Here is a 25,747-nt window from a genome sequence, read left to right on the forward strand (position 1 = left end):
AGACAAAAACCACATGATCATCTCCATAGATGCTGAAAAAGCATTTGACAAAATTCAACATCCATTCATGATAAAAACTCTCAGCAAAATGGGAATAGAGGGCAAGTACCTCAACATAATAAAGGCCATATATGATAAACCCACAGCCAGCATTATACTGAACAGCGAGAAGCTGAAAGCATTTCCACTGAGATCGGGAACCAGACAGGGATGCCCACTCTCCCCACTGTTATTTACCATAGTACTGGAGGTCCTAGCCACGGCAATCAGACAAAACAAAGAAATACAAGGAATCCAGATTGGTAAAGAAGAAGTTAAACTGTCACTATTTGCAGATGATATGATACTGTACATAAAAAACCCTAAAGACTCCACTCCAAAACTACTAGAACTGATATCGGAATACAGCAAAGTTGCAGGATACAAAATCAACACACAGAAATCTGTAGCTTTCCTATACACTAACAACGAATCAATAGAAAGAGAAATCAGGAAAACAATTCCATTCACCATTGCATCAAAAAGAATAAAATACCTAGGAATAAACCTAACCAAGGAAGTGAAAGACTTATACTCTGAAAACTACAAGTCACTCTTAAGAGAAATTAAAGGGGACACTAATAAATGGAAACTCATCCCATGCTCATGGCTAGGAAGAATTAATATCGTCAAAATGGCCATCCTGCCAAAAGCAATATACAAATTTGATGCAATCCCTCTCAAATTACCAGCAACATTCTTCAATGAATTGGAACAAATAATTCAAAAATTCATATGGAAACACCAAAGACCCCGAATAGCCAAAGCAATCCTGAAAAAGAAGAATAAAGTAGGGGGGATCTCACTCCCCAACTTCAAGCTCTACTACAAAGCCATAGTAATCAAGACAATTTGGTACTGGCACAAGAACAGAGCCACAGACCAGTGGAACAGATTAGAGACCCCAGAAATTAACCCAAACATATATGGTCAATTAATATTTGATAAAGGAGCCATGGACATACAATGGCAAAATGACAGTCTCTTCAACAGATGGTGCTGGCAAAACTGGACAGCTACATGTAGGAGAATGAAACTGGACCATTGTCTAACCCCATATACAAAGGTAAACTCAAAATGGATCAAAGACCTGAATGTAAGTCACGAAACCATTAAACTCTTGGAAAAAAACATAGGCAAAAACCTCTTAGACATAAACATGAGTGATCTCTTCTTGAACATATCTCCCCGGGCAAGGAAAACAACAGCAAAAATGAGCAAGTGGGACTACATTAAGCTGAAAAGCTTCTGTACAGCGAAAGACACCATCAATAGAACAAAAAGGAACCCTACAGTATGGGAGAATATATTTGAAAATGACAGATCTGATAAAGGCTTGACGTCCAGAATATATAAAGAGCTCACACGCCTCAACAAACAAAAAACAAATAACCCAATTAAAAAATGGGCAGAGGAACTGAACAGACAGTTCTCCAAAAAAGAAATACAGATGGCCAAGAGACACATGAAAAGATGCTCCACATCGCTAATTATCAGAGAAATGCAAATTAAAACTACAATGAGGTATCACCTCACACCAGTAAGGATAGCTGCCATCCAAAAGACAAACAACAACAAATGTTGGCGAGGCTGTGGAGAAAGGGGAACCCTCCTACACTGCTGGTGGGAATGTAAATTAGTTCAACCATTGTGGAAAGCAGTATGGAGGTGCATCAAAATGCTCAAAACAGACCTACCATTTGACCCAGGAATTCCACTCCTAGGAATTTACCCTAAGAACGCAGCAATCAAGTTTGAGAAAGACAGATGCACTCCTATGTTTATCGCAGCACTATTTACAATAGCCAAGAATTGGAAGCAACCTAAATGTCCATCTGTAGATGAATGGATAAAGAAGATGTGGTACATATACACAATGGAATACTACTCAGCCATAAGAAGTGGAAAAATCCAACCATTTGCAGCAACATGGATGGAGCTGGAGAGTATTATGCTCAGTGAAATAAGCCAAGCGGAGAAAGAGAAATACCAAATGATTTCACTCATCTGAGGAGTATAGGAACAAAGGAAAAACTGAAGGAACAAAACAGCAGCAGAATTACAGAACCCAAAAATGGACTAACAGGTACCAAAGGGAAAGGAACTGGGGAGGATGGGTGGGCAGGGAGGGATAAGGGGGGGGAAGAAGAAGGGGGGTATTAAGATTAGCATGCATGGGGGGGAGGGAGAAAGGGTAGGGTGGGCTGCACAACACAGAGAGGACAAGTAGTGACTCTACAACATTTTGCTAAGCTGATGGACAGTAACCGTAATGTGGTTGTTAGGGGGGACCTGATATAGGGGAGAGCATAGTAAACATAGTATTCTTCAGGTAAGTGTAGATTAAAAATTTAAAAAAAAAAAAAAAGAAAGAAAGAAAGAAAAGGGGGATTACTCCTTAACAGGATAAAACTATTGGTAAATCAAAGATCAACGCATGCTTTAAATATCCTTAATGTTGATCACTTAAAGGGTGTCAGATGATCAGCTATGGAGGTACTCTTTTCTGATAATATTCCTTTCTCTTAATTAAAAAAAAAAAAAAAAAGCAGTTACTGTGTGCTGACCTCCAATGAGTTCTGCACAGTGGTATAGAGGGCATGTCAAAGTGTGGGCAAAGGGTCTGTTTGTTTCTACGCAGAAGATCAAGGCCTAGCTTGGATACCCAGAAAATGAACTAAGATACGATATGAGGAGGAGCTTCCGGCATCAGCACTCTCTGGAGGACTCGTGCCGGGGGATGATCATCAAAAAGCCTCCACAGGGATCCGGACGATGCTGCGGTTGTGGCTGCATCCAGCCCACCATCTCCTGGACTTGCCATGAGAAGGAGGAGGGAGATGTCTAGGCTGGCATGTGCATACAGTGAGACAACGAATTTGACTGGATCTGTACTGTTGGAACTCAACCAGGAGTTGGGAGGGGTGCAAGTTGTAGCACCCCAAAATCTCATGACTATAGACTATCTATGGTTAAAAGAACATATGGGATGTGAACAGATCCCAGAAATGGGCTGCTTTAATTTGTCTGATGGTTCAAGTACAGTTGGAAAATATCCATCATATCATAGATAAATTTTCACAAATGCCTAGGGTGCCTAAATGGTTTTCTTGGCTTCACTGGAGATGGCTGGTGATTATAGATTTGCTTTGTTTATGTCACCGTATTCCTATTATGTCAATATGTGTGTGCAAATTAGTTAGTAGTTTAAAACCTATACATACTTAAGGTACTATACAAGAAGATATGTCAAAGAAATAATCAATCCTCCCAAGTTTCCTTCATATGCTACATCTATAGCTTTTCTTCTTCCTTCCTAATTACAAACTTTAAATAGAATTCGTGCCTCATATCGAATTTACCGAGTATCATAATTCCTCCAGGTGGTAAAGATACCTCGAGACAAGTGCTGGGCATAGAAGCCACAGGGCATAAATCTGCAAAGAAGTAAAAAGCTAACCTTTGCAAACAATATGGCTTCTCTCTCACTTACCAACTTTACATTTCCCTGTATGGCCCCGGAAGATGACTGGTTAGCCAGAGACGGGTAAGATTCCTCAAGGGAGGAACAACCTAAGACAGGCACAGTCGCAGGGGGGCCATCAGGTGAGAATTTGGGGATCAACAGAGGTGAGGCTCAGAACCTCACCCCCCCTGCTTTGAGAGAAATCTTCTGCATCCATGGATGTCTTGCTGCCCTTGTCTAGCCTGGATTAATACTTAGTCCATAGGCACACACCTGATCATCTGATCATCTACATTTGCCTTCTTACAGCACTAAACTATGTTTTCTACCTTTATCTTGCATCTACCTACCACTTCAGCATTTTATTAAAAATAAAAATAATAATAATAATAGGAGAAATGTGGGATCAACATATAAATCAAGTACAAAAATCAAATGAATATTCATATTTGACCTGATGGTTTATAGGTCATATTGCATGATCAAAACCGAAAGTTTCTGTGATGACTGCCCTTGTACTGTTCACCATGTAAGAATTTATTCACTCTGTAAGAATTCGTTCACCATGTAAGAACTTGTTCGTTATGCTTCAGAAGATTGGAGACTGACGAGAATTAGGCTTGAGATGGATTAATGATTGTACATTGAGCATTGACCCCCCTATACTGAATTTTATTGTTGTTAACAACCATTTGATCAATAAATATGAGAGATGCCCTCTCAAAAAAAAAATAATAATAATAATAATAATAATAATAATTTACCTCATCTGATACACAACATAAACGTTCCAAATACTTGCAACTTAACACCAGAAAGATTATGGAGCCTATTCTTGTTCCAAGATGATAATTACTTTTTAAACACAAAGGGATCATAAAAATTCTACAGTGACAAAATTGAAAGTCCAAAAACAACTCAATAGTTGAACACAATTATAGCAAAGGAGGATTAGTAGCACTGCGCATAGTATCTGCAATGACTGCCCAGCTCTAGGAGTGGGAATGCTAAATGCAGGTCTAATGATGCAAACTGAGAAGTGCATATCTCACTGACAAAATAATACCGTGCTTCCAGTGGAAATTATTGGCAGTGGCAGAAGGCATGCCTTCAGAAGTTCCATTAAGAAGTGCCAACAGCCATTGGGGCAGGACAATTGAGTTCAACAAAAACACAATGAGCACCTACTACATGCCACATCAGGCTCCATGCTAGGCAGTGGGGCACAGTAGTGAACATTGGGTCTGGCAGTTAATTCCACCCTGGAGACAGACTAAAAACAGACTGAAAATCCACATCAACTAAAATATACAATACTTATCTTATAAATAAGTTTAGGATTCTGGAAAAAAAATGACATTGAAACACGGCTTTACATTTTTTCTAACAAGATGGGTCCTAGCACAAAAAATACATTAGAATAATCTATTATTAAACTATATAGCTCCTATCAGTCACTACTATCAACTAAAATGAGTTCCATCTGATAATACATTTTGATTTAAAAATTATGGATGATGCATCTGCTCATATTTCACTTAAGAAGCACCATTTTATCTTTCCAAATATTTAAGTCAATATCATCCTCAATGGCAAAAGACTAAACTACGAGGTAATGCTCATCTATCTTTATAATTATCAATATAAGAAAGTCATGCATTTTGCTCTTTGAGATTATAAACCATGTCATAAACACCTTTATATATCTCCTGCAATCTCAAAGAAACCTATTCATAGTAATTGCTCAATAAATATAAGGCAATCCCTCAAATGAACTCTATTCAGTGATCAAATAAACTGTTTTCAGTGATCAAATAAACTGTTCTTTTTTAAAAACTATTTCCAAATATTTTACACACATTAAACATTTGTAGATTAAATAATGCTTTCAGTATTCAAGAATCACCATAAAATGCATTTCCTAGGCTAAATCTAAAAGAGCTAAATTAAGCACACACATAAGTTTATATGAAAATTGATAAGAAATACATCATTTTTGTGTTGTTTCTTGAAATCTGATCAAAATCTGAGTTTAAATTTAAATATATAGGAAAAAAGAATGAATTGGTTTATTTCAAAAAGACAGTTTTGCAAACTTGTAGAACTACCTCCATAGAACCGAAGATTTCATCTATCATTAGTGAACCTAACAACAAGGTTTGTGGACAAGCAACAGTGTTGAAACCTTGTCAGGAAATATTTAAATATTAAAAAACTATGTCAAAACTTGTTCTGTTCATGACTAAACTTGATACAATCAAGAAAAAATTAGTTTCGGATGTGGAATACTTCAGGGATTTGAAGTAGTTTGCTAAATAGGAAGCTAAATCCAATTACTTTTCTGAAGATTTGGCATCCTCAACTGAAAACCAATATTCCAATTAACATTAGACAAATATCCAAGCTTATCCACATGTTCCAGGCATCCTTTCTGGCTAACAAGTAGGCTGCATTTCTGTATTTAATTATTCCCTTATGTATACATAGTGCTTGTATTATACTAAAGGTATATGGGGAACCAAAAGAAAAGGAAAATTTTAAATTCTCCTGTGACCCATTTCTGTATGTGCACAACCCAAACTTAGCCTCCTGTAAAATTCTATCTTTTTTTCTAAACTAAAAAATGTGCTAACACGGGTCTTCTTTTAAGTATTTGATGTTCCAAACTATCTATCTAAATGGTAATAATTCAAAGGCATGCCCTAAATCACTTCTCTCTCCCCAAAAATTACAAACAAACAAAAAACATCTTATCATCAAATATTGCCTCTAGCTAGCCTGAAGCTGGAAAGCAATTCAGATATTCTGAATCAGCCTATTTATCTACATGGCTCCCTTAACTTCAAGAGAAACTTCCTAAGTAAGGGTAGTTGCAAGAAGTGATTCAGTGCATTGTCAATCAGTAGAAGCTCTTCACAAATGGAAGAAATCCCCCGCATGGGCAACTTGGTTACCACAGCATTTATGCCTGTGGCTCTAGGTTGTTATAACTTATTTTACCTTGTGTCAACTAAATCAAGTATCAAGTCTTATAGTAATGCTATGTTATTTAATACAGCATACATTTTTTTCTGACTAGGACTTTTAGAGCAAGTGATATTTACTTATTTGGTACCCACAAAGAATATCATTATGGCAGCAGTAGAGTATCACATGGTGTCTAGCTTTGGAAATTGCTTGCAGTCTATCTTCTAAGGCTAAAACCTTTGTAACAAACTAAAAGAATACATATATGCATATAGATGTGTGTGAAGGTGTGCTCATTCAGTAAAATACCAGCTGTCTAGATCTCAATTATCTAGTAATGCCAACCTTGAAACAGTAAGAATTATGAGGGGATAGTACAGAGACTAAGGGGGGAACATGCCTGAACTCCCAGACTGGATTTATAAAGAAGCCTACACCCTAAAACAAATTAATATAAAAGCACTAACAAGAACTCAGGCCCCTGCTTAGCACTCACTCTATTCTTACTTTATGTATCAAACAAACTTGGTAACTTGTTTGCTAAACCGCTAGAACCAGTCAATTAGGAATCAGCAGGGCTATTACAAATCAGAAAAAGAAAGAACCAGCAATATTATCCCAAAAATTCAACAGAAAGGAATAGTCAGATTTTACATACCCACATACACAATTTTTTTTTTTAAGTAGAGACATGACTTTTAAATAGCTTTTTGTCTAGACCACACTCACTGGAGGGACAAACAATACTTAATGGGCTTTAAATGTTGGACGACCACCGGCTCAGTCCTCAAACTTGTTTTCTGTTCTATTCCCAGAGATTCTCAAACATCTGATTACACACACCATTGATGTGTCATGACTCACTGTTTGAGAGTTGAAATATTCATTGGATGTGGAAATAGTTAATTTTTATCACCACTCCCCACCCAATGCCTAACAGGGTTTTACACATAAGTAAACATCAAAATGTCTCATAAGGAAATAAATGAATACACAAAAATCATCTAGATAGTGACAGCAAGTCAAGAGAGAAAATCAGCAGGTCAGGTAGAACATCAACATTAAAGGTAGGAGAAGGAACAGTAGCCTGTGAGGAGAGCAAACAAGAAATGGTCAAAGGAATGGCTATATGTTTAAGGAAGCCAGGGAAGACTTCAAAAAGTAGGAATGGACAATAGAGATAAATATAATAGAAAGACCCTGTAATATTGTGACTAAAAAGAAATATTTAATAGATTTGGCAATCAGGAGGTCAAGAGTAACAGTGGCAGAAGTATAAGCCACTTTAAAAGTTGATGGATAATTATTAAAGAAGACACAAATAATTGGAAAGACATCCTACATTCATGGATTGGAAGACTTAATATTGTAAAATGTCTACACTACCCAAAGTGATCTACAGAGTCAATGCATTCCTTATCATAATATCAGTCTTAGGAATCATTTCCTGGATATGATACAAATAGCATAGGTAATAAAAGCAAAAATAGATGAATGGGACTACATCAAACTAAAAAGCTCCTGCACAGGAAAGGAAACAATCAAAAGAGGGAAAATGCAACCTACAGAGTGGAAGAAAATATTTGTAAACCATATATACAATAAAGCACTAATATTCAAAATATGTAAGGAACTTCTACAATTCAATAATAAACACTAGTTAGTATGGCCATTATAGAAAAAGAAAAAAGAAAATAACCGTGTTGGCAAGGAAGTAAACTGGAATCCTTGTACCCTGTAGGCAGGAATGCAAAATTATATAGCCACTATGGAAAACAGTATAGAAGTTCTTCAAAAGATTAAAAATAGAACTATCATATGATCCAGCTGTCTCACTTCTGAACATATATCCAGAAGAATTGAAATCAGTATCTCAGAGAGATAGGTCTGCATTCTCATGTTCATTGCAGCTTTATTCATTGTAGCCAAGATTTGGAAACAATCTAAATGTCTGTTGACAGAGGAATGGATAAAGAAAATGTCATGTGTGTGTATGTGTATGCATGTGTGTGTGTTTGTACACAATGTAATATTATTCAGTCATAGAAAAGAAGGAAATTCTGCCATTTGCAACATCATGGATGAACTCTGAGGACATTATGCTTAAGTGAAATAAGCCAATCACTGAAGGACAAATATTGCATGATTCCACTTACATGAGGTATAAGGTATATAAATCAATCAAACTCATAAAAGCAGAAAGTAGAATGGTGGGAGGGGTATGGAATGAGGACTTGCTGGACAATGGGTATAGAGTTTCAGTCATGCAAAATGATGAAGTTCTAGAGATCTATTCTGCATACAGTTAACAAAACTATGATGTATAATTAAAATATGTTAATAAAGTAGAGTTATGAAATGGGAGGTGAGAGAGCAGAGAAAATAAAAGTAGATAGTTCTTATGAGACATGTGTGAAAGGGAAAAAGAAAGGAAGGGCTACATCTAGAAGAGAAACCACAAAGAAAAGATGCAGGATGCAGAAATATGCTGGGATAAACTTCAGCATGTTTATAGGCTGTAGGAAAGAAACTGAGAGAGGAAGAGATAAAAAATATAAAAGCCAGAATAAATAACTAATAAATTAGTATTCAGAAGCTAGTGGAAAGTCAAAAGGGTCACATGAAGAACTAATCTTGACAAAGAGGAAGGAACCCTCATACACTGCAGGTAGGAATATGATAAAACTGAGAAAACAATTTGTCAGTTTCATAAAAAGTTAAACATAAATTTACCATACAACCCTGCAATTCCACTCCTAATAATCTACCAAGAGAAAACAAAACTTATGTCCACATAAAGACATGTACATGAATGTTCATAGTAGCATTATTCATTTATTGGTAAAATTGGAAACAATCCAAATGTCTATCAACTGATAAAAGCAGAAGTGGTATATCCACACAATGGAAGACTATGCAGCAATTTTAAAAAGGAACAAACTCCTGACACAAACTACGATATGTTAGCTGAAAGAACCCAGATCCAAAACACTACATATTGTATGATTCTATTCATATGAAATATCCAGTTTAAAGGGATAGAAAGCAGATCAGTAGTTTCTTGGTGTTAGGGGGGAACAAAAGGGATTAAGTGTAAATGGGCTCAAGGGAGTTTTTTGGGGGCAATGGTAATATTCTAAAATTAGACTGTGATGCTGGTTGTGCAACTCCATAAATTTACTAAAAAATCAATAAATAGTATATTTAGAATGGGTAACTTTTGCAGTATGCAAAGTATATATCAATAAAGCTTTCTTTTTTTCTAAGACAATAGGCTAGCTTGACTGGCATCTAGACTTTGTAGAAGTAGGAGTTAAGATTAGGAGGAGTTGGATTCCACTCTTCAGAGATCTTTGAATGTCAGAGTGAGAAGACTCAACACAATAGGATAGACAAGAGGAATCCCCTCGGGGTCTTGGAATAGGATAGGAAAAGACAAAAAATTACAGGTAATTACATTCAGAAGATTAGTCCTATTAAATATGTCAGAGAAGTAGTTGACACATTAGATCATAAGGACCAGGACCTGTGGGCTTCCTTGAGCTCCTGACCTCAATTTAGCAAGGCCAACCCTCTTACATAACTTTATCTTGAATAACAAAGGTGGAATAAAAGACAGAGGGAGATGACCCCATGAAACATATCATTTCTATGGAAAAACCATCTCCAAGAATATAGCTTCTGAGCCCATCATTCTAATTGGGAAATCAACTGAATAAGAATTTTAAGTACTGGCCAGAAGCCAGTCCTAGATGGGGGTAGAGGGAGGCAGAGAATCAATATTTGGGTGGGAGAGGTGGTTGGATTTCCCTGAAATCTAATGTCCTGCTATAAGAGATTTAGAAATCCCATAAAAGGAAACTTAAAAACAACAATATAGAGTAGTCTGTCAGGGAAAATAATGACATTAACTATCGTCTCACTTTACTGTACGACATTCTATAAATGATTCCCAGGTAGAGTGACAATATATTTAATCCACTTAAAGTCCTAATTTCAAAGTTCATTTCTTCTAATTAAATTAAATCGCTTTTACCTATTACTACTTTGTTCCTGGATATACTGTTGGGTCTCACAAAAATATCTTTTTAAAAATACATCACCTCAATTTATCCTTCATTACATTTGGTGCTTTCAAGCAACACTCAGAGTACTATTAGCTCTTTGTATATTAATATATAGAGAAACAAATATCAGGACTGATATAACTGCTCAGCTGTTCAATGATACTCCTATAAAGATTATACATCTTTTACTTTTGTTAAGAAATATTATAAACTAATCTGTCTAGGCAACTGGCTTTGTTTCCCTTCATTTAAAGAGAGAGAGAAAGTGGAGGGACAAAAGGAAAGTAGAGAGAAGAATTGTGAGGATTGTTATCATTGTTAATTCACAATTCAAACCATTCAGAACTCCACTTACAGAAAACTAATACAAAAGGACTAATTGTGCTAGATGGGATTAAACAGGAAGACAGATAACATAAATGAAAGAAAACCTCATACAATTACAGGTAATTGGAGGCCACTTATATATTCTTCTCTCATCACTGACACAAAAAGATAAGATTTTCATTTCCTTATAATGGGCCCCATTAATAGTTTTACTGTAATATTAGAAACATCTTGCTTCTGAGTATATCTCAAAGGACTAATCTTTTTTTTAAGATCAAACAAGAAACAGAATGAAATTTTAGTAGAAGAAGGTACCCCTGATTACTATGGGCTTAGAATGCTTTATATCAAATATTATTGAAATTCTGAATCTGGTAAATTTGCCAAAATTAAATCCTGATAATGAATTTACAATTAAGAAGTTGTTCAAACTAACACTAGCAAAAAGAAAACTCTAATACTGATTGAAGAACATGCAGATAAAGAAGTATGCATTCAATTTATTTTAAAAAAACACATATGCCCCAGGGATGTAAAGCATAACAGATGGATAAGTAGAATGTTTTTTATACACTAATAGGTCTGTTCTCCCCTTGATTTATGTGTAACTCCCATTAATGTCAATTACTGTTACATACCTAAATAGAGGGAAGCATAACTCCAGTGTTACAATAATACTTTGTGTTCATATATCCTCTTTGAAAACTAACTCAGTCTCCTAAAGCCCTGTTGCTTAGGTGATTATCATGAGAGTCCACCAAACAAATGCTGACTGGCCAACGACCACACCCCAGACCTGGGGCTAGCACTAGGTGGCTCCCAAAGGCCCCATTTGTTTCTGAAATTCTGAACTGATGGAAATTTAAAATTCTAAGTCCCTTTCCCTAACCATTATACAGATACCATAAATTTTATTGAGAATTTTACTAGAAAATAAGCACCAGGCTGGATGTTGCTCAGGTAAGTTCTAAGGGGTCCAAAGATGAAAGGGAAAAAGCCAAGGTTCAGAGAGGTTAAGTGACAATCTCAAAAAGCCAGAAAGAGCTGGAACTAGGACTCAAATCTTGCAGATTTGAGTCTTTTAACAATACCTGAAGGCCTGGTTTATGTGAGTAAAGGTTTCTGGTAGTCGCCTAACCATCTAGGAGTACTTCCCACTGCCCGCTATTCACATCCAGTGAGTGAAAATCATTGCATCAGCGATAGTCCTATCATGAGCAAGAATCTTTAAAGTCTAAAAGAAATAAAAACTCCAGAAAAGAGACATTGCAAGAAACAATATAAAGTTATGAGTTGACAATTACCTGTAGCTAGAACTGTAATGTGCCCTAAGGTAGCCACTAGCCACAGGTGGCCATTCAGCATTCGGAATGTGCTGCAAGTGTGAAATAAACCATGCTTTGGAGACTTGTTCTGAAAAAATATATAAATACCACATTAATAATTTTTATGTGGTTACATGTTGAAGTGATAGTGGTCTAGATATCTAGGGTCAAATAAAACAAATCAAAATTTCACTTATTTCATTTTACTATTTTAATGTGGCTACTAGAAAACTTCAAACTACATACACAGCACCTATTTGCGGCTTGAGGTATATTGCTGTTAGGCTAGACCTTGCATGGCTGTAAAGCCATACACATGCACTGAATGTATCAGCGATGTACTTGCAAGAAACACACTTTAGAGATTGCATGCTCGGTTGCATTCCTGCCTGGATGAAGAAAAAGTAACCGTTTTGAAAGAGCCATGTATACTTCTCCAGTTTAACTGAGAGACTACTGAGGTTAGACTCAGAGCAAGACAGCACCCACCCTTCTTCATATATTCAATTCAAGCATATCATTCAGTTACCTGACTGCTCTCTTTTGAGTGAATAGGAATAAATAACATATATGGAATGATAATCCAAAGTCTTAAACATTCTAGGGACTAAAGAAATGAGTTTATAGGAAATATACAGGATAGAGAAAATAATTCCTTCAGAAAATACCAATGAAGACCAAAAGTTTGTGACCACATCCCATTTTTCAAAAAGATATTGTTTTTTTTTAATTATGGTAAAATACAGAGAATATAAAATTTACCATCTTAACTATTTTAAGTATATAGTCCAGTAGTGTTAAATACATTCATATATTGTGAAAAAATCATTTTTATGCTTTCAACTTACAATCAATATGAAGGGAAATTGTTTAAGAATTTAAAATCATCTAAAACAAATGTATACCACTTTCAATTTTTTTATTCCTTCCAAATTTTTGCACATTTCTATTATAGAAATATCTATTCCATTGTGTGAAACTAACCACATACTAATCAGCTTTTTTCAATTATTTGAAATGTTTATTATTCAGTTTTTAAAATAACAAAATGAAATATTATATGAAATGGTAGCACTACAGTAAGCATAATCATTTCCTAGCTATGGGTAGCTGATTTATAATTTCTTACAAAAGTGATTAATATTGGAAATGAACAACTTGGTGAATGTGTTTTTTTCCTTTGTGAATTATTTTCTTAGATAAAAAGTCCAAGAGGAAGATTATGGGATAAAAACATTCAAACTTCAATTTTTTTACCTCTAGCTTTTATTTTACCTTTTCTTTTAACTTATCACTCCCATTCACCCCCAAACATATGGTTGCAAATTTCTGTGCCCACCTTTCTCAGCTTTTTATTGTCTCTCCTTCAGAGGAGAAAGAACTTTGTAGCCCTTAATTGGTTATGAGGAAAACAATGCAGCATCGCCACCCCAGCCCTGGCGCCCCCTCAGTCGATCAGCATGCTGCTTTTACTTACCAGTGACACGGAGGCAAGTAGGCCCCTGAGTGGTTTCATCACACATTCTTTTGTGTTATCAGCCAAAATCACACTCATTAAAAAGTCATGTACCAAAAGGCTCTTAGACTTCTGCATGACTTAAAATAATTTTTATACATCAATACCCAACAAATAAACAGAATGGAAGGAAATTTTAAGTACAGAAAAAGTAACAAAAAGCAAACTCCAAACCACAGGATCTCTGTTTAAAATTATGCCTAATACAATCTCTGTTTTGTAGAGGAGGAAAATCAGCCAAGTGCCTTTCTAGAACATTAATGACTATCAGTCATTATATCACATACATGTCAACTGACACAAACTTTTAGGTTAGTAAACATTTTTCCTCTGCTACAACAGAGGGTTAGTGTCCAAGTGGGGAAAAAATCTCAGTACATAAAAGCATCAAAACACAAGCCAAACCATAGAGTAAGTTTAAATTTCCCCTAGTTCAATACAACTAATGAGTCCTGCCTTGACTAACAAATGTACATGAAAATTTTATAACATTAAAGAGAACTTATTTTCTAAAACTTTTCTGCCAAGTGCAATAAGCATTAGCATTTGATGGCAAATAAAGTGAACTTCAGTGTAAGTTAACAAATTAACAAAGTTGCCTCTTCTGATACTCAAGGTTCAGATGCAATATATACTTTGGGGCACTCACCAAAAGGTTTTGCTACCTTTCTGATGGGTATATATATATATATATGATGAATATTAGATGGTCATGAATATATCCATGTACACACCATGAATATATAGAAATAGTTTGCATGAATCTCCTTTTTCTTCAACTTGACTAGTTTTGCTAAAGAAAATCTAAGATGTCTATGTCCCACCTGGAAATGATCAAAGTAAAAATGTCACATGATACACTAAAGCATGGACTGTGGAAAATTGCTTAATATCTGTGTAACACTGAGCAAACTGCTTAACCCTGCTTGGAGTCTGAAGTCCTGCATCCATACAATGGGAATAAAACTCCTACCCTCACAATGTAATTGTATTATTAAATGAAGTAATAAGTGAGATTTACCTTATATGAAACAGATGCTCAATAAACATGAATTTCCCTTCTCTTCCCTTGTTTCCTTTCTTAGGTCCTCCAAAAATATACTCAGGTGGTTGAGAAGTTGGTATTGCACTTACACAAATGAGGAAATGTAGGTTGCTAACTACTGAAAAAAAGAAATTCTTGACACGGTTACTTTCAACACTAGATCTCTACAGCCATATATAAAGGTGAAAGTTCTTTCCAAAAGGAAAACTTTTTGCTAAAATTCTAGACATTCTAGTAAGAGTAAAATTCTAATGTGGGGATGTGAGTTTGGGGATTCCTATCCAATTAAAGATACATAAAATAGGAAATGATGTGCAGTTGAAAACAGGACAAGTGGTTGGCTGACCCCCTTGTGAACCAAAACTTTCACCTCATAACTCATAACTGCATCTTAAAGCCAGTGGCCCACCTGTTGGAAATCTAAAAAAGAGGCTGCCACCACAATATGCATAGAGACAACTAATTGCAGGATGATGTTCCTAAATAAGATAACCCTTGTCACTTCAGTGTCAGTTAATTGAGATGCCTTTCCTAGTGAGATGCCCTTGAGTTGTCCAGAGGAGCTCTCACAGGTGCCTACTACATCTCTTTTTCTTCATCTTCGGAGCAATTTCTGGGTGGCTTTGGGGGTAATGGATAAAGCCATTCTGTCTTTGATTTCTGTTCTGAACTTCCAGTTGTCTTGTTCTACTCATCAGAATCTAGTTAGCAGGGGCCCAGAGCAAATGAAAATACAGGGACTCTTGTTCAAAAGTATTAAGAATTTTAATATGGCTGCCACAAAGCATTAAGCCAGACACAAGGCTCTGTGTGACCATGTGGGTCACATGCCCATGACACCTGCCCTAGGTCTCCCAAGGTGCCAATCTACAAGGAAACTGGGTAACAGCCCCAGCCCCAAAACAACTGACCATAACTAACACAGTTTCAGACAGTCTTACGAGCCTGAAAACAGCACAGATGTTCCATTTGCTTTAAATAAGCAATCCTAATTGACTGTAAGATAAATTATCTTCAGAGTCCATAGACCACAACTGATTATGAATGAATGAGATCTTAATGGCAACAAAACTTTAGGTTTGAAAGTCAAAAGTATAGAAAACCTCAGTTCAAGGGTGAGGGAAGATTGAAAAAAATTGTCTTCTAAAACATTTTACTGATGTAGTATATGTTAAAAGAAGTAGGATAGATTGTAAAAATGTCCACAATTCTCCACTCACCCAGTTAAGAAGAAGAGTCCATTTCTCCACCATTTTGATCTGGACTGGCCAGAACCAATGGGGAATTAGAAGTAGGCACAGGAAGAGGCTTGAAGAGTCCTTATGCACTGGGACCATGTGAACAAGCCCTGCTAGCCTGCTGGGCCAGGAGAAACACATGGTGCAATCATCCCACCTAACTGTGAGCCAACTGCCAAATGTGTCAGTAAGTACATCCTAGGCCATCCAATCCCCAGAGCCAGCGCCTGACCAAAGACACATGTGTGAGCCCAGCTGAAATCAGCAGAGCAGGGCCCGGATCAACAGAACTGCACAGCTGATCCAAAGACTCATGAACAATAATGAATTACATTGCTTTAAGCCACTAAGGTTTGGGTGGTTTGCAATACAGTAAAATAGTTAAATGATACAGGTGCTATTTTAGTTCAGTAGGAGAAAAATGGGTTATGCAATAAACAGAGGCTGAGACAACTAGTTCACCACTTTTGGCAGGGAGATTAGATTCCCAGTAAATTGTAAGACATTCCAGATGGATTTTTAAAGTATGTATAAGAATGATAGCATGAAAATGTTAGAATAAATTACAGTACTCTTGGCATGGGCAAGGCTTTCCTATGCAGATAAATAAAAGGAAAAAGATAGATTTTACTGTGTAAATACATTTTTAATCTTACATGTCAAAAAAACACTACAAATAAAAATAAAGGCAGATAACAAATTGGTAAAAATTTGTTTAATCTACAGAGAGACTACATCCCTTTATAGATAAAGTATTTTATGCATGATAAAAGGTTGCTACACTTTGTATATCCAAAATACCACACACACACACACAAAATATTGACTACCTGATAGACTATTGGACAAAGGGCATACATATGTACAAGGAAAGGAATACAAATGGCCAATTAACATTTTTTAAATGCTCAACCTCCATGGTAAGCAAAGACAGAAAGGGTAAAACAACAATCAGATTCTTTTCAGTTCAAAATTGTAAAGATCAATAAGACCTAGAAAATAGACATTTTCATATACTGCTAGTGGAACTATAATTTGGTACAACATTTCTGCATGGCAGTATGTATGTGTAAATGTGTGTACGTGTACTATGTGTGTGAAGTATTTTTTGTTTGAGCATTTTTCCTTCTAGGAATACATCTATATGAAACAATCAGGGAATCAGGAAAGATGGCCACTTGACCCCATGGCCCTCATACCCCTTTCCTTTTGCTCTCCTCTCTGGAATCAAACACCCAAGGCAGGTATTCTTAAAAAAAATCTTGGGATGCCTCTGAGGATACAGGATCTTCCTGAATCTTAGCTCAGGTCTAGATTTTTGAGGTCACCAGATAGCAAAGTTTCAGAAAGATGACATTTATTATAACCTCTTTTGTATGAACAATGAATAGCACCACTTTTAAGATGGCATAACTTATTAGTCAAATAAAGATGAAGTATAGCCCCCAGAGTTGTAGTTTACATCTGTTGAGAGTTTTATTATATACCAAGCACTATTCAATGCAATGTATGTATTTACACATTTCAACATTTCAATCCACACAACAACCCATGAAGAAGACACCATTCTACAGGTGGGAAAACTGAGGCTTAGGGTTTTGTTTCTCTTTTTCTAAATTGCCCAAGGTCACAGAGCCAGAACTAGAATGCACGCAGACTCTAGACACAGAGTTCTTAATTATATTAAGATATATCCGATATGTCACTTCAAACCCTAAAGCATTTATTACTATATATTTGAAGGAAACAATGTTGGATGTCTTACTGAAATCTTAGAAGCAGCGGCTTTCCCTAATAGGCCTTGCTGGACCAGAATCAAAGGCATCTAATTGTCATTTGAAGATTAAAGGCCCACTTCACTGGCTCACTGTGTAAGCTGGGGGTATCCAGAGTTTCTGCTACACACCAATGGCACAAATCCTATACTCCCTGCCCTTGATTTACCTAATTCTGTACCAGGTAAACTGACCTTTTGGAGCCTAAATAACAACAATAGCTACTATTATTGAGTGAAGATCTTATAAGCCAAACTGACCTCAGAACCTACAAGTGCAGCATAGCTAACTCTATTATATTAATGAGTAGACTATACAAACTGCCTCACATTACAGCAAACCCAGCAAAGCCTAATCATTCATTTATGAAAGACCTTGGACTTCACTTTCAATTTGTCCTAAGTACTTTATTGGAATTCATAGTAGTTTCTGGACTATCTGGCACCCACAAGACCCCCAAACTTCCTCCAGTTCTGTATTTCGATATTCTATATTCTGTATTCGATATTCTGTATTCTGATATTCTAACTGCTTAATGGGTGTGTTTTATGAAAGAAATTTTGCCTTCCAAGAGGAAGAACTCAGCAATTATGTAAATAGGAAGTGAAGAAAATCAAACTTTTCATGCTTCTGGACATATATTAACACTGAAAAAGCCCAGTTAATTCTCATGTCACTTAGAATACGATGGGATTCAATCTCAACAATGTCTATCTGTTTGGAGGTATTTTAACAGATGATTATTTCATATTTAACTCTGGCACATACATACTCACAGAAAAAGAATGGAAGAGGTTTTCTTGGTCAAGAATTTGCAGCTATAAAACATTCTGACCTAAGACAGTTTACCTGAGTCCTCCAGCTATATAATTTAGGAAGAGAGATGAATGTTTCCATTTTTAGTGGCTTTTGAGGATTTTAGAATAAATTATTGTAATGACTCATAAGCTTGAACTGAAAGAATTCTCTGCTGCTCTGTTCTTTGTAGTGCTGCCCTTATCAAAGACATACAGTTTCAATAAATCATCTTAGTGGTAATAAAGCATTCATTCATAGAACAAATATTTATTAAGCACCTATAGTGTGGCAAGAAATGTATTACACTGAGAATACAGTGGTGAATATTATCCAAAAAAAGTCCCTGCCTCCAGAGTTTGTACAGTAGTTTGTTTTAGGAGGATACTGGCTTCTGCTTCTATTTTCACATAAGCCAATTATCACTGCTTCATCAATGGTGACAATATAGCATCTTCTAGATGCACGGATAAATGGGACAGAGTATAAATCTTTCACTGCACAGTTCAGAGTGCTTATCTCAGTGCTCCTGATGGAAATGAGGTGGCACTAAGATCCACAGAAGGACTAGAGAAAAGCTTCCTGCCCATGAGAAATCAAAGACTCCACATAGGTAGCAGATCAAATTTAAACTGACAAATTAGGAAAACACTTTAAAAACCTAGTGACAGTCATGCAATGGAGTTATGCCATGTAGAGTAAGTTCAGGCTCTAGCACAGCTCATTACTTCACAGGCTTGGCCCATCTGCCAAGCAAATCATTCCCCTTACCCAGGAAAAGTATTAAGAAAACTTTATACGAAACAGAAGGTAGGCAGATATGATAGTGAGGTATGTCATACACCTGTTTGGCCACAGTAGAATTGTCTAGAAGAGATTTTTCTCAGTGTTAGACTCAACATTAAAACTATTATTAAGATCTATCCTTCAATAAACTGTGATTTGTCCATACTACAGAATCTCTGTATTACAGAACACAATGCAACCATTACACATAGAGAAATAGATCTACACAATATGGAAAGAACTCAGTACATACTGTTAGAAGAAAAAGAAAAAAGAGAGATAGGCTACTACATACAGTATGATACTATTTATGGACTTTTTAATATAGAAAACAATATTTCATTTCTGAATGCAAAAAAAAGGCAGAAAAGACACAAAAAAATGTGTCAAAGTAATTACATTTCTGGGGAGATGCTAAAGAACCATGATGGAGAATTTAACATCATGTATAATTTGCAATTTTCTTTGGGAAAGTATATTCCTGTATTAACTATGTCAAATAGAGACTAATCAATATCGACTACAATGTGAATATATACATATAATACATTTGAGCAGTAAATTACATTAAAATTAAGTCAAATTCCTTATAGTTTTCATATTTTCTTTCAAAAGTTTGTTCATTCTCTTTTTTATTCTAAAAATAAATGGAGACTTAAAAATATAGATTCAAGTGAAAACCCATGGTTTTGATCTCCGTAATATCAATAAAATCATGGAAAAATCCAACCCTGAAGCTAAGTGAAAAAAAAAAAAAACTCCAGCACTATAAATATATCAAAGACAAAGGAAGTCTTTCTATATAGAAAATATGGAAAGCATTAAACCAAGCATCCTCATCAAATCCCTCAAAACACCCCTCAGCCATTGTGTCCACAGAAAGAAACAGCATCACTAAAGGTAAGACTTAGCATATCTTCAGCCCTAAGAATGGCAAGTATGGGAGCAGGCCTAAGAATGAGATAGACAAGCCATCAAAGAGATATGAAGGTGGAGGAGGAAAAAAAGAAAGGAAATGAAAAACAAACCCCCAAAAAGTTTACTGAAGAGAGAACAGAAGTGTGGAACAGAAAGTGCATTAGTGCCTACTGACTTAAGAGTCACATAATTGCTCCAGCTCAATAGAAATTGGCAGAGTGTACCTGTAGAACAATTTAGCAAGCATTTCCACATACATTAGGAAATGGAATCTTTGTAACAACATATAAGTATGTATCCCGTTTTATGGAAAGAAAGTTAAGTTCTGAGAGGGTAAGGGAATTGCCAAAAGCCACACAGTTAATAAGTGACATAACTGGGATCTTTGGACTCCAGGCCCAATGTTCCTTCTAATGCCCTATTGCTGCTATAGACTGTCCTTCATATAGCTAGTAATTTTCAAATAGCCATGAAAAGTTCAAGAAGCAAAGTATTAATAACACATTTATTGAAGCTTACATAGTAAGTTATTTCTCTTTCCTCTAGAGAAGCAAACTGAAAAAAAATCTTCTGTGCCCTTTCAAATCGACAGAAAGTGCTAGAAGAGGGCAAGGAGGGCAGGGGAGTGTGGTAATAAAGGGTATGAGGGAGTCTTGTGGCGATGGATCTGTTCAGTATCTTGAATGTGGTGGTAAAAACATGAACATGCAAATGTAAAATTATATAAAACTTGATATGCTACATATGCACAAAAGAGTTTAAGTAAAATTATGTAAATCTGAATAAAATCTGTGGATTTTATCAATGCCAACTGATAAAATTGTGACATTATATGTAGTTTGCAAAAAATTATTACTGGAGAAAAGTAGGTAAAGAATAGGTTGAAGAGGATAATGACACACAAACTTCTAAGTACAATATAAATAAGTCCACAGGGATGAAAACTACAGCATAAGGAATATAATCAATAATAGTGTAATAACTTTGTATGGCAACTATACTTACCATCTTGAGCATCTCCTAGCATATATACAAGTATTGAATCACTATGTTATACTCCTGAACCTTAAATATTATCAACTATACTTCAACTTTAAAAAAAGATACATGATATCTATTATTTTTGTTATAGCTACATGTGAATCAATAACTATCTCAATTAAAAAATTCAATTAAAAAACAGAATATTCATATCACAACACTGATTTTGAAACAGACTAGTGATACTGTATAGATAAATAAGAACATATAGTCATTCAAAGCTGACTTCATTATAGTACAACTGACAGAGGCCTTATCCATGAAATTAAAATTTCAAAACTACTATTTCAACCCAGAAACAATAGTTTTGAATAGTTTTTGGTGACATAATACCTCAAGAGTGACAGATTACCCTAGCCATGCAAATGATAAACTATTGGAGGAAGGAAGAAGCAGGAAGAGGAAGAAAAAGGTCTTTTTGAACTGAAACAAAAGGTTGTTTAAAAATTATATTTCAAAACATCAACTGAAATACTTATCATGGTATTATTATGTTGATAACTATGGGATGCAACAAGAATCATCTCATAATAACACTAATCATAATAGCTACTATTTATCAAGCACATACTATGTGGCAGGCACTGTGCTGGTTACTTCATGTAAATGACTGAAAATCCTCACAATAACTCTGGGAGGTAAAATGTGGAAACATGGACCTTATGTAATTTACTCAAGGTTACACAGTTAAAAAGTGGCACAGTGTGACTTTAAGCTAGGTTTTTCTGGCTCTAAAGCTTGTGTGCTATTTACTGCTCCACAGGAAAGAAATACCTTATCTCAATATTCTGGTATATGATTCTAGAGTGAGGGAAAAAATTATATCCAGTAACGGAAAACTATCACTGATATCACACTTACCTGCTTGTAAGTTCCATCTAGCAAGGTGTCCAGGTGTTGGAGGGGCACAGGTGTTTTATCTTTGAACCTTGTTAATAGCCGGCGTTGAATGGCCCGAAATTGTACAGCTCTTTCAGATAAGAGTTCTTCTAATTTTTCACCATTTATCCGCAACTGCAATGAAGAATTTCTTAAATTCAGGTTAAATGTGCATGACAAACATGTTTAAAGTAAAGATACAAGGCAATGCCAATGCAAGTTGGAAAAAGAATAATGAAGAAATTTAAACATATTATAGAGTTAAGAGAATTAAAACTGTGGTATTTGGTACATGAATACATAGAAAATACAGTGGAATAGGTCAAATGGAAATTTAGTAAAGACCCAGTATCACTGGGGAAAAGAGAGATTATTCAAAAAATGTTTTCTGATAACTAATTAAATACATGGGAAAAAAGTAATAATTTCTCTCCTAGTCTTTACAGCAAAAGCAAATTGCAGAAGAATCAAAAGTTTAGACACAACAAAAGTACTAGAAAAATTAGAATTTTTTAATAATCTTGGTATAAGAAAGATCCTTATAAGTCAAAAACCAATATAAACACATACACACACACACACCCTGATAAATTAAGTTAAAAATTCTATATAGTTAATAAAAAGAAAAACATTATAAGTAAAGTGATAATACAAACAGCAAACTGCAAAAAATAATAGCAATAACCACAGAAAAAAATGTCATGATCACAATATCTAGAAAGCATCTACAAATTAATGATAAAAGGACCACACTCCCATACAAATCAGCAAAAAAAAAAAAAAGTGTAACAGTCCAAATGGGAAAAATTTACAGAAAACTTAAACAGATCTCAAACATATCAAACATACAACTTTGACCTAGTAATCCCACTTCTAAAATTTATCCTAGGGGTATGCTTACAAGAAACAATGTACATACAAAGCTATTCATTATAGGTTTGCTCTGTTGTTATTATAGTACAATATTATCAATAATCAAAATATTCATCAACAGGAGAATATTAAATAAAGAAGACTACTTGGCAGGACTATTAAGTACCGATATGCAATGCTATCTAATGATGCACTGAATGAAACAAAGCAAAAAATACAGAATAGTATGGATAATGTGCTACCATTCATGTATTTTTAAAAAATAAATCTGTATATTAACATAGTTGTGACTGCATAGAATAGTTCTAGAAAGATCCACAAGAAACTACACACCAGAGGTTGCCTCCAAAGATGAGACTGCATAGCTAGAGGAATTAGAAATGACTCTTCTCACACAACTCTTCTCATAATTTTTTAATTCAATATTATTAAAATAAAAGGAAGCTAGTCAAAGCTATAGGGTAGAAGGAACACTCCACACAGTCAGATCATGTGAACTGCTAATTCAACTTTACAAAACAGTCATAAACTATTCTGAAATAAATATCATATTCAAAAATGTCCAGAAATCAAACGTATTATAGTTTACATTTCTGATATCAAACCTATCTTTTCAGTGTGTGCATTCTCCAGATACATGATTTTTAAGACTTGGAATTTTATGAACTTTTTTTATTGAAGTATTGTTGATATACAATATTATATTGGTTTCAAGTATACAACACAGTGGTTCAAATGTTACCCAACATTATTAAACCCTCACTCCAACTTGTGCAGTCACTATCTGTCAACATAGAAAGATGTTACAGAGCCATTGACTACATTCTCCGTGCTGCACTTCCATCCCCATGACTAATTTATGATTGAGATTTTTGTGCTCTTTTATCCCTCTCATTCTCCCCACCCACCCCCACCAATCCCTCCTCTCAGTGTCTATGAGAATACTGCTGTTTTGTTCATTTTGTTGTGTTTGGCTTCTAGACCCCACACATAAGTGAAATCATATGGTATTTGTCTTTCTCCACCTAGCTTATTTCACTTAGTATAATATCCTCTAGGTCCATCCATGTTCTCATAAATGGCAGAATTTCTTTCTTTTTTAAGGCTGAATAATATTCTATTGTGTATATATGTACCATCTCTTCTTTATCCATTCATTTATTGACAGACCCTTTTGTTGCTTCAATATATTAGCTATCGTAAATAATGTAGCAATAAACATAGGGGTGCATATATCCTTTCAAATCAGACATTTTGTTTTCTTCGGATAAACTCCTAGAAGTGGAATCACTGGGTCCAATGGTATTTCTACTTTAATTTTTTTGAGGAACCTCCATATTGCTTTCCACAGTGGCAGCACCACTCTACATTCTCAGCAATAGTATAAGAGAATTCCCTTTCTCCACATCCTTGCCAACTCTAGTTAATTCTTGTCTTTTGGATGGTGGCCATCCTAACTGGTGACAGGTGATATCACATCGTCCTAATGACAGCAGCGTGGAGCATCCTTTCATGTGTCTGTTGGCTATCTGTATTTCTTCTTTGGAAAAACGCCTGTTCTGGGCCTCTGCCCATTTTTTAATCAAGTTGTTTGTTTTTATGGTGTTCAGTCATATGAGTTCTCTTACATATTTGAATGTTACCCTTATTGGATAAATCATTTATGATAATAAGTGACCAATAATGACAATGATGGGGATAAATGATAAATCATCTCCTATACTGTAGGTTTTATTAACTTCTTTAACCCCAATTTCAGAAGTACTAGATACTTAAATCAAAGTTGTGAATGAAAAAAAAGACTCATTACCAAAAGTTGTGATAAATTTTTTAAATTACTGTAATTTTAAAAAGAATATTTCAGCCTACTCATCAAATTTTTTCTTTTAATTGTATAATTTCCTGCTATGGTATTTTATTTCCTGAATTCATTAAACCCACACAAAATATAAAAAGATGTTCTCAGTACTGAGACATCAGCCAGATTATCATCCTACTGAATGTATAACAAAACAGCACTGATTGAATGTTTCCATGCATCAGAATTTCAACATAACAAATATTTATTGATCCCAGAGCCAAGCACTGTTTTAGGCAGTAGGAATTACAAGAATGAAAAAAAAAAAACAGACAAAAATTCCTGCCTTCATGGAGCTTACACCAAGGGACACTTGTTTCCAAAAGCCATCTTCATTAAAAGTTTAAAATCAAATTTTTTAAAAAAGCAGAGAAGGGCCAGAGAGTAAAGGAAATAAACTGTATCCTTTTAATTTGTGTAACAAATGAAAGTGCCTATAGTTCACTATATTCCCTAAGCCCCTCCCCAGAAAGGAAATATCCCTTATATGGAAACACAAGGGATTTACGAGCCAGCAAATAAGGGTGGGAAAATTATATGTCAAACATACGGTCAATCAGAAGCCAGTATTTTCTATTTTAAATATTACAAATATGTAACTAGTACAGTCTTTCAGTGGACTCTCTTCCATAAACTAAGTCCCAGTTTTGTGCAGTGAAGCCAGAGTTTCTTAAAATACATCCTAAAAGGCTGTAAAGGTTCTCAATCCTTAAAATAACTAAATATATTCCCCAAACTGTCCACTGTGGTGCCACAATTTCATCAAAAGTGTACTGTTCTATAAAGTATTATCAGCATAGATAAGGGAAAACCCAAGTAAGTTCGATTTATT

The 25,747-nt window shown here is 35.3% G+C and overlaps 1 protein-coding gene across 6 annotated transcripts in view; it reads right to left on the reverse strand.

The window, feature by feature from the left end:
• Window positions 1-25,747, reverse strand: part of BBS9 (Bardet-Biedl syndrome 9) — a 479,017-nt gene that overhangs the window by 186,961 nt on the left and 266,309 nt on the right. For all 6 annotated transcript variants that reach the window (XM_073238618.1, XM_073238620.1, XM_036990555.2 and 3 more), the window contains one exon: window positions 22,167-22,319. In XM_073238618.1, coding sequence (XP_073094719.1) covers window positions 22,167-22,319 — 153 coding nt within the window. The remainder of the gene's footprint in view (window positions 1-22,166; window positions 22,320-25,747) is intronic.

Source organism: Manis javanica, chromosome 6, assembly GCF_040802235.1.
Source record: "Manis javanica isolate MJ-LG chromosome 6, MJ_LKY, whole genome shotgun sequence".
Classification (NCBI taxonomy): domain Eukaryota; kingdom Metazoa; phylum Chordata; class Mammalia; order Pholidota; family Manidae; genus Manis; species Manis javanica.